We start from the raw sequence: 15,116 nt of genomic DNA, 5'->3' as shown, positions 1-15,116 counted from the left end.
TATGCAATATACAAGTAAAAAGTATAATTTGAGCATAAGGTATCAAATGGTAATGTAATGTGGGTCTAATGTGTGAGTGTAACATGTCTAACATGCTTTTAGTAAGAGAATATTGATTGTTGCTTGTTGGGGTTTATTTTTAGCTCCTTACTTGCATTAAAAATTTGTATTTTTAATTGATTATAATTAGTAGGCTCTAAATACCTGATGTAGAAGTTATTTTACTGCAAATGGGAGAATGTTATTTTTAAGAACATTCTTAAGCTATCATTCTGCCAAGTTACTGTATTTAAAGAAAAGGTAGATATATACAACTTTAAGAGCTTTGTGACTTTATGTGGCTAGAGTAGCTGAAGCATCTGAAATGTGTTCATTCAGCATGTATACTTGGAACTGAGATTACATAGAAAAATACTTGTTCCTGTTGTGATAATAAAATGGGAAGAACCCTTGATTCTTGCTGCTAAGCAGTCCAGTGAAGAGAAAGATTTGATTCTTCATGTAGACTTACTAAAGCTTGTCAGAGAACAGGTAATTCTAGGTGACCTTGTTGTCTTTTTTTTAAATGCAGTGATGTAAAAATAATCCAAGCAAAGCCACTTCATAAAAGAATTAAACCTAGAAGTAAGCGTGGCTTTTCATGCTTCATTGCAATCTGGAGAAAACTTTGTTGAAAGTTGCAATATTTTCATCTTGTCATGGTTTGAGCATGTTTTGAGGGTGTTTTTGTTCAAGGTTTTTTCCAGCCAGGTGGAGGAGGGGAGTCTGGGAGGAAGGAGAGACAGGGCACCTGACCCAGGCTAGTCAATGAGGTATTCCATACCATAGCACATGATGCCCAAGATGGATACTGGGAAAGAGAAAGCTGGAAGGGTAGAGCTCTGGAGAAAAATGGAGGAGGGAGCACGCGGTGCTCGGCCAGGCAGGGTGGAGTGAGTTATGGGTCGGTGGCTGGTGGGGTGTTGTATTCTCTTCACTTGTTGTTTGCTGTATCATTATTATTTGTAGTAGTAAATGGCAGTAGGGGTTTTGTGTTATGCCTTAGCAATTAAACCGTTCTTATCTCAATCCGTGGGCGCTACATTCTTTGGATTCTCCTTCCTAACTCTCCGGGAGTTGGGGGACTTGGTTTAAACCACGACACATCTGTAAGAGTAAATGATGTCGTAGATGAGGAGCATAAACTAACAGTGTTTTCACAAAGTGTGTGCAGAATTTTCTTTTTTTGCTCAAGGTGTTTAAATCCTCTATTCTCACTATGAAAAGTGTGGTGCAAACTCTGAAGTTTTGCAGTAGCAATTTTGGGGCAAAAAGTGTGAATGCTTAAATCTGAAATCTGAAGAGGATCCTTCTGCTAAAACTTAGCAGAAAATGTATGCCACTATAAAAAAAATTGGGTGTTTGGGTTTTTGTGTTTTTTTTTTTTTTTTTTCCTAAGAATTAAGGGAATATTTTATGAGGATTGTCTTAATCTTATATAGGATATAGAAGAATTTGACAGTTGTGAGTGTGCCTCTATTTAACTCATTTTCATTCATTGATATTTTATCACCATTTGGACATAATGATTCCTAAGATCAGGGATACTTGGACTTTTTTGTCCTTTTTTCACCTTTTTTGATGAAGAACCCAGCCATATTAATTTGATGTGATGGAACAAACTTTTGGTGTTGCATTGTTGAGATTCCTAAGTTTTCAAGAACTTGCAAACACTGTTGACTTTTGGAGAAGTAACAAAAATTCTTTTGAAGATTAGAGGAGGATTCATGACATCTCTGTTCCAAGTCCAAAAAGAAAGAGGCCTTTCTTTTAGACCTGTGCTCCAAATAGAATGTTTTCCTCCAGCTTAATGCTTTTAGAAGGTTGTGTGTTCTGCTGTTATGCAAGAAGGAGTGATGATAAACTTAGCTGGTTACTGGCAGTGCAGATAACAAAAATATTTCTGAGAGTTAATCTAAAATATGTTGTCACTGGAAAAAAATGAGATTTGGAATATTTATTGTGTGAGATTTTTTTTGTATGGTACTTCAGAGCCCATTCAAAGTTGATCTGCTCATAGGAGCAATAGCAACTTAATGATTTAGTAATTTTAAAATGTTTATATGAAATCCTGAAGAAATTGTTTTGAAGTGATACAATTTGCAAATAAATTTGTAGATGTAGAACAAGTTTCATTGTTTCATGCAGGAAGGAGTACATACTTACAGGACAGGTTGGTTTCCTGGTTACAGCAATGGCACAATATAATCTAAATTGCCTTTAACTCCCTCGCCTGCCTGCGAGAGAAGAGTAACTTCACTATAGTAGGTGAAACTATACTATTAGTACCGTAATAGCCCCGAGCTGCCTAACTCTGTTGCACTATGCAAATGGAATTGAATATAGACTGGTGTTAGGTGTTTTTATTGTTTTTAAGTAACAAGTTACTGTTAAGTGTTTTTAAGTAACAAGAAGGATGAAATTGTCAAATAACCTTTAGAAAAAATTCTTTGACTTAGAATTTAATGTTTATAATTTAATACATATAATTATATGTAATACTTTATATGTTTAAGCATATGCTCCTAGAATATTGTCAGGTGAAAATTGTGCAGCTTTCCTCTCAGCTGACTTCTATTTACCATCCAATGGCCTGAAGTTTCACATCAGATTAATACCAAATGAGGTAAATTTTAATCCTCAAACATGCCTTTCTTCTTATACATACATTTTCTGCTCACTTTGTATTCCAGTAACTCATAGTACTACAATAATCTTTGATATAATACTTGCTTTATAATGAAAACCTACACTTTGACACTTTGAGAAAAGGTAGAGCTTTGAACAAAAAAAAAGCAAAAGCATCAGGATTTTTTGTAATATGTCCATCTACGGTTAAAAATTTTGAATTTACTAATCAGTCAATTACACATACTTCAGCATTACAGTTTTTGTGACAATTCAGGAATGATTGTAAATATTATGAATCTGCATATTGTACTTTAGTTAGATACATCATGTTCAAGTTCCCATGTATGCAGATGGGAATAAGCTGTTTGTAGAAGTCTTAAGTTACTATTCAGACTTAATAATGAAATTTCAGCTTTGTCTTTATGTCTATCATTGCATATTTTTTATTTAAACACTTCAAATTACTGAATGTGATCAACATTTCAGGCAAGAGGTAATGAAGGCTTTTGACAGCGTTTGTACAACTTGTTCAAGTATTGTGTTTAATAGTTTTATATCTTAGCCAACCTTAACTGAAAGTTCATTCCTCTTAAGGAATGTGATAGGTTTGCTCCAGTACAGTGTGCTCCAGATGCTATTTTGTCAAGGCTAGTTGCTGTAATGCTAAGTTTGAGAATTAAATTTTGATGAAGTGTGTGATTTAAAAATACTTTCAGTAGTTCTTTCCTGCAAATACAAAGTTACAAAGCTTTGAACATTTAGTATTATGTAAATATAATCACTAAAAGATAAAGCCTTTGTACAGTTCTTTGGAGTTTTAAGTCATGAGAAAAATATGAGCAAACTGCCATATTCTTTAAAGTATTTTCTTTTTTTTTGTAATTTATTTTAAAATTCAATGATGATGTGAGAGTGTATAGATGTGTATAGATACACCTTAAATACATTTCATAAATATGAAGTGCAGCTTTGAAAGATGTTCTCAGCTGTAGTACATGTGAGAATGAGCTAAGTGTATGTAAACATACCTACTTGTCATACTTGTTAGTGACAATAAAATTGACTTATGCCATCTGAAATTCTTACATGATTTAGAATGTGTTAAAATAAGCAGGCAACTACTTTAATGTTACATTAAGGCATACAAGAGCTAATTTTAGAAAGATATTGATTTTGATTTTAGTATTCTATAGTTTTGATAGGTATATCTATATTCAATTTTATTAAATGTATTGGGTTTAGCATAACTTATTTTCATTTGAAAAAAGTTCTTTAAAAAAACATTTTGTGCAAGATTATCTGAAAAGATGTCTCAATTTGTATTCTATGAAAAGAATTAATATATGAGATAACATAAAAAAAATCATTCCTTAAGAAAGATGTTTAATTCCTAAGATGAATTGTTCAGTTTGTAAATGCAGCTAAACAGAGAATCAGTATATCAGGAAAACCTGCATTTATGGTGTGATGTACGGCCATAGGGGAATATTTTCCTGGTGTTCTGTTTCTGCTATGTAGAATTTAATTCTAGTCTTTCGAATTGCAGTATTTCACCATACTCTGATATTAGACTTTGAGAATGGTATTTCTGTCTCTTGTGCTCTCTCTCCTTTTTCATTTGCAATTGTGTGCATGTGGTCATGTGCATACAAACATACCCTGCACCATCTCCCTGAATCTTTGATGCTTGCAGGTAGCAAGAGGACCATATACTAATTGTAGTTATTATGAGACTGCAGTTAGATATTGAAAACTGTGACTGAGAGCTAATGAATACCCCCCCCTTATACCGAATTAAGCCATCAGTTATGCTTAAAGGTGTTAGTGTGTCTGTACTCTATGCAGGGCATTCCTAAAAGTTACTAAGCTTTTAAAGCGTGTAAATTACATAGTATTATTTCCTTGTGTAGATACATACTATTATGCAATTTACAAGTGAGTTAAGCTCCGCCTCCCAAAGACTCCAGAAGTTCTTCCTGAGTGTTCACACAGGGATTTTATGTGAATTCACATTAAATTAATTTCCACCCCTGGTTTTGGAACTAATTCTTAAGGAATGAAGGCATGAGACTGTGCTTTGAGGTCTCAAAGTGGAAGACAGCAAAGTCCCAGATGGCATGTAGTCATCTTCAAGTCTCTGATCCATAGCTAGCCTGCAGAGCCTTGCCAAACAGAAGTTTTTAAATCTGTAGAGTTATTATATCCCTATATCTCAGGAATTTTTTCCATACTGTCTTTGATTACCTACAGCTGCCTTTGACAAGCATATCAAGGCTTAGAAAAATCACATACTCTATTTGAAATGATGATAATCAGTGATCTTGGAATACTTCACAACTTATACAGTAAAACTCATATTTAAGGATTTTCCACTCCAATAATTGCAGAAGCCTAAAAGTCCTGTTACTAATGTATATATCATCAATCACATACCTGCAAATATGTTGTGGCTTAATTTGAAGTTTTGCAAATGAATGATAATCATTATTTAGACACAAATGACCTTAAGCTTCAATTTAAGTGTGTGTAACAGTTTTCTGATATTCATGCAAGCTTCAAGGAGGATAGTAATTGGAAAGACAATTTCATTTAGAGATGATCTATTTTATATCTTGGTCATAAAATGAACTCTTGTGGCAAAGCTCTGAAGCAAATGTTAAAAATTAAAGCTAGTTTAACCATTCTTCAGCTATTTATGTTTCAGGTTTTTTACAAACCTGAAGTAAACAGTGAATTTTTAGGGATATTCTACATTTTTCTGAATGGAATTGTTCAAATTTTGTTGCAATTCACATGAACGGGCATATGTTGGCTCTTGGACTTCCCTTTTCTTTCTTTGATATTATTTTGTCTATTGTATGCAATATTTCTTAAGCTAGACATCATTAAGGTGGTAAATAGTTCTGTGTAGTGATATGCTTAGCAGTAACCTTTACTGATAATGTGATATTGTCTGTATGTCTTGTGTTGTTCAGCTTTCTCTGGCATTGATGAAGCCTAAGGCTGCTGTTTCTCTGAGTTGCTGATAAGTTTTTATCTGATTAACTGACACATTTAGTTGAAATCAGACACAGCCCGTAGGCTGGGCATGAATTTAATTTAAAAAGTATCAAAGGTTTGCACTGTGTGCTGTTTAATCATCATGTTTATCAGGCAAAGAAAAATTACCGGAAGGGCCATAGGGAGAGGGTTATCTTAAGGAGCAGTAACTTGGGAAATTGATAATAACTCCAAGGTAATTTACAGCTAACTTTCACATTCATTAATATAACATTTCCCACTAATAATTACAGTGCATGCAATATACTAATTAAATTGAAAACATTAGCACTATTTTTTTTTCCTGAACTCTGAAAGGGTCAGGCATAGACATTAAAATGTGAAATTAAGGAAAACTTCTGTGCTAATACTACTGAAATGAATATTTTACTGATTAGTAGAATACTTCTACCAGTACTGTATGCTACAACACATATGTAGACATTTCCTCAAATTATCATTATACTTAATTGAATTTTAGTCACTGAAACGAAAAGGCAAAATTTAAATCACAATGTGCTACTGTAAGTTGCTCTTACATTTCTGTTTATATTTTACTTAAACTGTGAACCAGTGTATCAGTACATGGGTATTACAGAGCCACCTTTGAAAACAGCATAACAGCAAGCATATTTGTGGCACTCATGTTTTGGAGCCTTCAAAAAATGATATAATTTTTATACTATTTTCTGATAGAAAATACAACTAAAAGTAATGCATATAACGTGGCATTTTTGAATTGTGTTATTTATTAAACTGTTTACAAAATATATATAACTTCAAAACTATGAAGCTTTAAACATGAATTCTATGTTTTAGTACAGATGCAGAGATCAATTTGCTGTTCTAAGTTAGTAATGAAGATTACTCTTCAGGACTGTTATGGAAAGGAATAAATCAATGGTTATAACAAGATGCTATAATGATATAATTCCACACAAGAAAAAAGCCATCCTTCCATATTAACTTTCCTTGAATATTTTTCTGTTTTCTGTTACTTTTTATATGATACCTAACAACTTTACATCAAATTTTCCCAAATTAACTTCCTTGGCTTTGGAGATCAGTGCAAATCCTTGATACTTAGCCTACAGATGTTAGCCTTCTCTGCCTATGCTGGGCCTGATGTTGTTTTGAACATGTTTTTTATGGTACCAAACCTGATCAGATTCCACATTTAAAGGTGAACTGTAGTAACCTAGACCTGACACCATTGATTCTGGGATTGATTCTCTGCTAACGATGATCAGCTCTGAATGAAATGAAATCCAATCTGTTTGCAAAATGTCCAGTAAATCAATACCAAGCAGTGAATCCAGTGAAGAACTATGTTTCAGTTAGTACTCTGTATACTTCAAGTACTGAACTGAATATGTTGTGTGGCAGGGCTTTATGTAAACTTTGTCTAGTTGAGGAATTTATGAAGGTTGTTAGACCATAGTTGTTTTTTTTTCTGTTCCACCTCATACTCCATTCTTCTTCCCTTCAAATATTCATTACTTGCATTTCTGCCACTCTAGCCTTGATTTGTTGAACCATACAGAATACAGGATTGAATTTATTCCATTTTATTATATGTAAGTGTATTAACTAGTTCTTCCATTTCAAAGCATATATTAAGTGTATTGCTGTTTCTCCTTGTGGAAGCTGCTGTCTGAACAGTGATGGAAGTTTATATTTGCTCTTTACCATAAGAAGAAATAAATGAAAAGTGATGGTGGTGAATAGCTCCCTGTCAAAAATCTTTAAACATGAAAGCTAACCACAGCTGAAAAGTAACACTATTGTACTGCCACTTCAAGAGAGGATTAAAACTTATGTATTATAGGAGGAAATAAACTAGAATAATTGTAAAATATTTTGTATATTATTATTTAAATTAGATTTAAGGTAGCTTGTAAGCAAGCAGCCAATGACAGTCTGTTCTAACTTCAAGATACAGTGTATACATGTGTATATATACACACACAGACATGCATACATGCTTATGTGTGTGTGTGTGTATACATGCACATCCACCCCCTGTGTAACAAATGTGTGTGATTGAAGAAAAGCAGCCACCCCTAACAAAACCTATGAGTAATCTACTTGATATTTAAATTTTAATTTTGGCCATTGTTCCAATAGTTGTTTAACTATCTTGATTTATTAAATGTGTTGTATCATGTGTATGATTATGATACCTTGCATGAAGAAGTAGTAATGAAAAACATTTGAACATACAGTATGTCCAATACTGGGAGGCTTTTATGGTTTTGGTTTTTATTTTGTTGTTGTTCTCTGGATCATAGTCTAAATCTGCTTTACTCTTCCCTTGCCATTGCCCCTGAACCCCGGTCTGCTTCATGATCATATAAATGCAGATGATTTTCTGCAGTGTTTTTCTGCTTTTGTCTTCCCTTATTCCATTCTGTAGTTGAATACTGTATTCCCTATAACAGTGTTCAGTTTTATTACCATATATTGTTCTAGTCTCTGATAGTCTCGATATACTTCACAGCAGAAGTCTCATGTTTGCTTGCAAAAGTGAAAAGCTTCAGCCATTCTGATTCTATGATTCCTTTACTAATGTATTAGTGTGAGCAGAAAGGGATAAAGGCTTCTTCATTCCTTCACACACAAAGGTGTGTGGTGACATGGAAACATGAACAGCTGATATTTAATGAGTTAACATTGGTTTGTGATGTCAGATCCTGTGCATGGACCACCTCATGATTATTACTTTGAGGATATATTGCTTGTGATTTAATTATTCACATAGGCAGAAACGCAGGTGATTTTTCTGGACATGTTGAATGATGTTAGGGTTATTCTTTTTTGCATAAAATAGAAGCAAACAAGACTGAGCTGTCATGTTATTACATTTAACTAAAAAGAACTTTGAAGAGTGCAACTTAAGCGCAACTGTAGCAGTACAGATGAACTGCATGTCAGAACTGCATGAAACAAAGGAATATGTGTAAAACATTTTAGACATACTTGAAGATACAAGAAAGCTTCATGAATCATTTTATTAAATTTATTTAAAGAAAACTCTACTTACATAACTGTGTTAACTTCTTAAGAAATGTAATTCTAGATGGGTGAGTTGAGTAAATTGAAATGTTTGTGATTTATCTTTATTCTGAAAAGAGATTTGAAATGTTGCACAGAAAGCTGAAATAGAAGCAGAAATAACATTGTCTGGATAATAGTAGTAGCAATGATAATGCTGGCAGTGGATAATGTATAAGTGACAGATAATCTAAAAGTAATTTTTATCAGTACTGTCACTTCTGGGTATGTCAGAAGCATCAATCTGAAGCCTGTATGTTTTTGCATTGTTTCATATTAAATGGTATACCCATTAATGACATATAGAAGTAGATAAATTGTGAACAGTGATACGATTTTTAGATTACTGTAGCTAGAAATTTTGATAAATGCAGTGGCTCTTGAATCAGAAGTATAGATGATTGTGAATAATTTAGAAAATTGGTTGGGCAAGTATGAGGTGAGAATTAATGTGAAAAATAAAATAATAGATGTAGGAAGGAATATTCCAGACAGACATAAACTGGAAAATTTTTTCCTTCAATATAATTATGAATAAAACACCTTCCACGTCATTCTATTGATAAACTGAAAATGAACTTTAAATTCAGACCCATGGCAGGCAAAGACTGGTTTGATTGTGAGTTCATATATAGATATATAGTTGAAAATTTGGCATTAAAATCTTGCTGCAAGCTTCCCAGGATTGCTGTCTATTTGAGCATGTCCAGAAGTTTAAGTCATGCTGTGTAGTTAGGTCAACCTTGGTTAAAAGACTTTGTTAAAGTCTAGCTGGAGCAAATTTTAGGAAAAGAAAGTAAGATCAGCATGTTGATTGGGACTCAGGCAACTTAAAAATGCAAGAGCTCAGTGCGTTTTCAATTGTTACATTTTCAATGTGTTTACAAGAGAAAATAAAGTGCTGTTGGCTTAGGTAATTGAAAATAAAGAGAAAGTATGTCTTGGAAAACTTTTTTGTAGCAGAGTTTTTAAGAGGCAATGTTAAGTTGCCTGCGAGTTTTCTTCTTCTGGTGTTAGGGTAAAAAGCCCGATCTCACACCCTCTGGTGCTGCCTATTATGGCAAATGCTATCAGCTTAATTAATCTTCATAATTGTAAATGCAATTATGTAAGTACATAGTTGTGTTTATACAAATAAATATTTATTTGTAGGTGGGATAGCTACCACTTCAGTTATAATGAAGAGCTGGAAGTAATTTTCAGGATGTCAGGAAAATTTTAGTATAAGCTGTTAAATACAGTACTTTTGAGTTACCCTGGTTATTTCTTCTGTAAAATGGTACACTAGTAAAGTAGGTGATTGTGTTAGAGTAATAACCATGTAGTAGGTCAGCTTCACTGCTCTCTTCCATTCACGATCTTAATTCCAGCCCATTTAGTTCCATATATTGGACACATAGAAAAAGATTTATTCTTGGTTGATTCTGCTAGTAAAGATTCTGAATCTCTATTGCTTAGGCCAGCGTATACTGCTGTTGTTAATATTCCATGTCTCTTTTTCAGGACAAAGAAGGAGTGGAGGGTGTATCTGTGGGAGCCATTCTTTCTGACTACCAGAGAGTTCGAGTTGAAGATGTGTAAGAAAATATTAACTGTTATTAATATACACGTTCTGGAAAGTGCTTTTCTTTCTTGACTGTTTTCTAACTCAGATTCTGGAGCAGAGACGGTTGCTTATTTTCTCATGTTCTACGATACCTAATCTATTCAATTTGTTAATCTAAGTGTCTTTCCCCTCACCCCCACGGAACCATGTATTCATTACTAAAAATCCAGTAAAGACAATACTCTTTGATTGCTCTTTAACGGAGCTGTTGGAAATGCTTGGAGTTTTGAAGTGAAAATAGTAGAATATGTTCAGATCTCCAATTTCAACAATTCATTTGAAATCTCAGTTAAGCTTACTCAGTTCCAGTGTTGTGGTCAAGTACCTCTGTTTTTCAACAGACTGTTAATATACAGCAACAGCCTGTGACTTATTATCAGGAGTTAAATGCAAGAAAATCCTTATATGAGTGTCTTCCCTTCCATAAAATCTAAAATATGTTATCATTAATCAGGAGCTTTCATTTGTTATTTCTGCTATGCACATTCTTTAAGTCTAGATGAATTGTGATGCTTTTTGAGAGTCTTAAATTAAAAGGATTATGTAATGGGAATTGTGTGTGTTATATAGGCCTAGATTTGACTTGGGTATTGAAAAAATATTGCACTATATGTCTCATGAAAAACAAAACCACCTTGTGTTAAAAATTAATTGTAATTTCATGAGGTCATTACTTACTTGATGATAAAAGTAAATGTATAGAATCCTTCATGAACTGTAAGAATAGTGAAATTAATCCTTTGCCAACTTGACTCACATCAGCAGGTTACGCAAAATGGGTGTTTTCTTTGTGTACCTTACATAGGTAAATTGTAGTCTGAAATAGCTCCTTTCTTCTTTTGCCTTACACATGACATTTAATGACTGTCCATGTTACTAGGTATTTTAGAAAATACCTCTTTTGTTGATAGTGAGTTTCAGATCTTTTACCACAGCCAAAAGATTGACAGGACATCACGATGTTTCATTGTGATTATTTCATAAAAAGTAATCACTTCCGAAGATATTATGTGGTTTACATTCCTGAAGGTTTTCGCATGGTTTTACTTATTTTCCCATGCAAATCTGTTTACACTAGTGAGTTACATCTTATTTACGTAGATAATTTATAGTTACAACAATTTTTTTCCTTATATTAGACTTAATATATATACTGAAATCTGGGAATAGTACTTGAAATTGTAGAATAAAAAAATACCTATAGGTAGGAAATGAGAGAAATCAATTTTCTTTCATTTTATGAATCATGCTGTGTAAAAGTATAATGCTTGGCTTTATCCATTTTTTTTGCTTGTTTTTAAGTTGCAGAAGGCTTAATCTTCAGCCTTTAGCTTACCTTTGGCGTCGGAACCAGGAAATACTGCTTAAAGAAATGATATCATCTAACATTCAAGCCATAATCATAAAAGTGGCAGCTTTTGGTATGTATTAAGTTTCTGTGTAATACTGTCTACTGAAACTTCCCATGGGCAAATCCACAGAATAACAGAGAAGAAAAGAAATTTTGGTTTGTATTTTAGGATATGAAATATTAATATGAAAAAAAAAACCAACACAAAAAACCCCAACAAAAATAACAAAAAACCACAAAAAAACCAACCCAAACCACCAAAAACCCCCTTGGAAAAGTACTAGCTGAATAAGAGTCATGATGTCGGACTAATTGATTTGACTGTATGCAATTAATTCTTAGAGAAGACATGAAAAAACTGGAAAGTAATTCTTCCTGGCTAGTTGTTATATTCCTCTTGTAATATATTTGTTCGAGTTTGATTTTGATTTGCAGTAAAGATGCATGCATAATTCAGTGGTTCATAGTATTGTCATTTATAGATGATGCAGACTGGTGGCTAGAAAATATTATAAGGCAACTATGAAAGTTTTAATAGAAATACAGCAAATTAACAACAAGCAAGATATAATTATATGAGACTAAAACATTTTGTGTAATGACAGTCTTTTGAGTTGGTAAAGCATATAGCAAACAGAAATAGTTCATCATAGCCTTCAAAAAAATAAAAAGGGTATTTACAATGTAGTTGTTTAGTATACCAGAAAATCAACATGTCCTTTCATTGTCAAATACGTAAAATGAGGTTTGAATAATGAAACAACATGAAAGATAGCGTTTGTTGTTTGAATATAAAGATCAGGTAAAATAAAGATTTATGGGAAGGCTTATTGAATGATCCTAAGAAGTGCATGAGAAACATGTATATTCATTTTGGGCCTCTATGCAGCTTTTCATTTAAGAGTTTTGAGTAAGGTCTTAAGCATAAAGCATGACCAAAGGACCTTTTCTTTTTGGGTTGACTAAAGATTTGCTGTCTATTGTACCAAAGAATGGCTAGTATAATGCAAGAGCATCAGTGGTATTAGTGATTTAAAGATGTATGTTTAAAAAATAGTTGTATAATATTGCATTAGAAGTCCGATGGCTGATTTATCTGGGCAACTTTCACATCACATTCCCCTTTCCTTTTATAAATTCTTCTTTAAGAAATACTTTATAACAAAGTAATTTCTCCTTAGAAATTAACAAAGTTTGAATTATAATCCCCTTAGACTGGATAAATTCCCTGACTTTTTTTTCCCCATTATTATTTATTTATTTATGCATTCCTCTTTAGCTGGTATACTTTCTAACTACTTTTTACATTATCCCTGTGAAGGTCTTGCTGTACTGTTCTCTGGGTGGGACTAGAATGATTAGAAATATTACATTCCCTCATTCACTTGTAGGTAACAAGCAATGTAATTTAATAACATTTTCTTGAATATTGGAAGGCCAGTTGTAAATACAGAGGAGTTGAATGCTGTGTTTTCTACTATAAAGCACTTTTGTTTTTTCTTATTTTGAACTGAAAAAGAAAAGAAACTAATAGTTTTCAGGCTGTGTAAAGTACATTTTAATATTTATGTTCTTTTTCCATAAAATAAAATGCTTTCATTGCTTATGCCGACATGAAGAAAAAAAAGACCACAAAATACATATAGCATACTTTCTCACATCAGAATTATTTTTTAAAGAAAATGTATGATTTAAATAATAGATAAAACTATTTCAGAAGTAGACATCATTGATGACCTGTCTTACGCCTGAAGCAAGATAAGCTTGTATTTTGTATTCTACAGTCTTAAAAAACCTTAAAATGCACTAGTTAGTGCACAAAGAGTGCTTTGTTGGCTATTCATTGAAGGAGCGAATACCATAAATACTTGTAGATAGCAATTAGATAGAAAATCACTCCAAGGTTATTTTTTTTTCTTTTTATTTTTTGGCTATAGGTAAAAGAAAGATCTTATCAGAGTCAATTTCTCACCTGCCTCAGGCAGACGTAATTAGATGTAAGCAAATTTAATGGAGCTTTTGTGCTCTGGGGCCATTCTGTAATGCTTTAATAATTGCATGCCTTATTAAAGTGGATTTAAGGTATGAAAGCTGTTTAACATATCAAGTGGCAAAGAAGATAAGATACAGTTTAACTTTTTGCCTCTTAGGTTAATAATCAAAGCTAAACTGCAATGAAAATATTTAAAATAGCAGATTTAAGAGTCTGAAGAGTAACGCATTAGAAAGTACATTGTACAGATGTGAATGCAAGAAGCAAATCTGTAACCTGAGCCTGACATTCATCAGCACGGGCATACTTCTACACCCACCTTGTACTGTTTTCCATTAACTCAGTGCCAGTATTGACAAGCTAAAAGCCTGTAATTTTATGCAGAAAACACATAATTATGAAAGTAAATGAGCACTAGTTTAGTACGTTTCCCCTAAATTCACCATTACAAATTAATATCGTAAACTTTGCCAGTGGCAAGAGTTTTCTATCTCAGAGAAGTGTGCTTTTCCAGATGAGATACCAATTGCTCTCACTTTACCCACAGAAGTATTGTTAGCAAGCCTTCTTCACATGCCTTCTGTTGACCTATAAGTAAATCTGCTTGCTTTCCTTTAGTGGATTTCAGAGGCTTTCATGATGATGGAAAAACATTCTGTGATCTAGCAGCAAACCTGAGCTATTAAAAAAAAAAAATATGCTTATGCATATTTATCTTCTGTGTCATTTTCTTGCTGCTAAAGATGCCTGTATGATTGTCCTGGTTTGAGCAGTAGCAGTCATTTTTCTCCTTCTTGGTAGCTGGTGCAGTGCTGTGTTTTGACTTTCAGGCTGAGAACGGTTGCTGATAGCAAGTATGTTTTGAGTTACTGCTCTGGTGTTTGGTTTGTCCAAGGCCTTTTCTGAGCTCATGCTCTGCCAGGGAGGAGGGGAGGCCGGAAGGAAGGAGAGACAGGACACCTGACCCATGCTAGCCAAAGAGGTATTCCATACCATAGCACGTCATACCCAGGAGGTAACCGGGAGAGACCCGGCGGGCTGGAGCTCTGGGGGGATGGAGGAGGTACCGGTCAGTGCTCGGTCCGGCAGGGAGGGGTGAGTTATGGGTTGGTGGCTGGTGAGGTGTTGTATTCTCTTCATTTGTTACTTCCTTTATCATTATGATTATTAATAGTAGTAGCAGTAGTGATTTGTGTTATACCTTAGTTATTAAACTGTTCTTATCTCAACCTGTGGGGGCTACATTCTTTGGATTCTCCTTCCCAACTCTCCAGGGGTCGGGGGTGCAAAGGGGGGAGGAGTGAATGAGCTGTGTGTGGACTTGGTTTAAACCACGACAATGATGAATAATACTTTTATATTTGAAATATACCACTCTTCAGTGGAAATCCCAGAAAATCACA

At 33.7% G+C, this 15,116-nt stretch overlaps 1 protein-coding gene across 1 annotated transcript in view; it reads left to right on the top strand.

The window, feature by feature from the left end:
* Nucleotides 1-15,116, top strand: part of DPH6 (diphthamine biosynthesis 6) — a 205,307-nt gene that overhangs the window by 36,164 nt on the left and 154,027 nt on the right. The window contains exons 4-5 of the mRNA XM_005149286.3: nucleotides 10,267-10,340; nucleotides 11,672-11,790. Of these exons, the coding sequence (XP_005149343.2) occupies nucleotides 10,267-10,340; nucleotides 11,672-11,790 (193 nt within the window). The remainder of the gene's footprint in view (nucleotides 1-10,266; nucleotides 10,341-11,671; nucleotides 11,791-15,116) is intronic.

This window comes from Melopsittacus undulatus, chromosome 4, assembly GCF_012275295.1.
Source record: "Melopsittacus undulatus isolate bMelUnd1 chromosome 4, bMelUnd1.mat.Z, whole genome shotgun sequence".
NCBI classification, from domain to species: domain Eukaryota; kingdom Metazoa; phylum Chordata; class Aves; order Psittaciformes; family Psittaculidae; genus Melopsittacus; species Melopsittacus undulatus.
The sequence above is the reverse complement of the archived record's forward strand: the minus strand, read 5'-3'. Positions and strand labels throughout refer to the sequence as shown.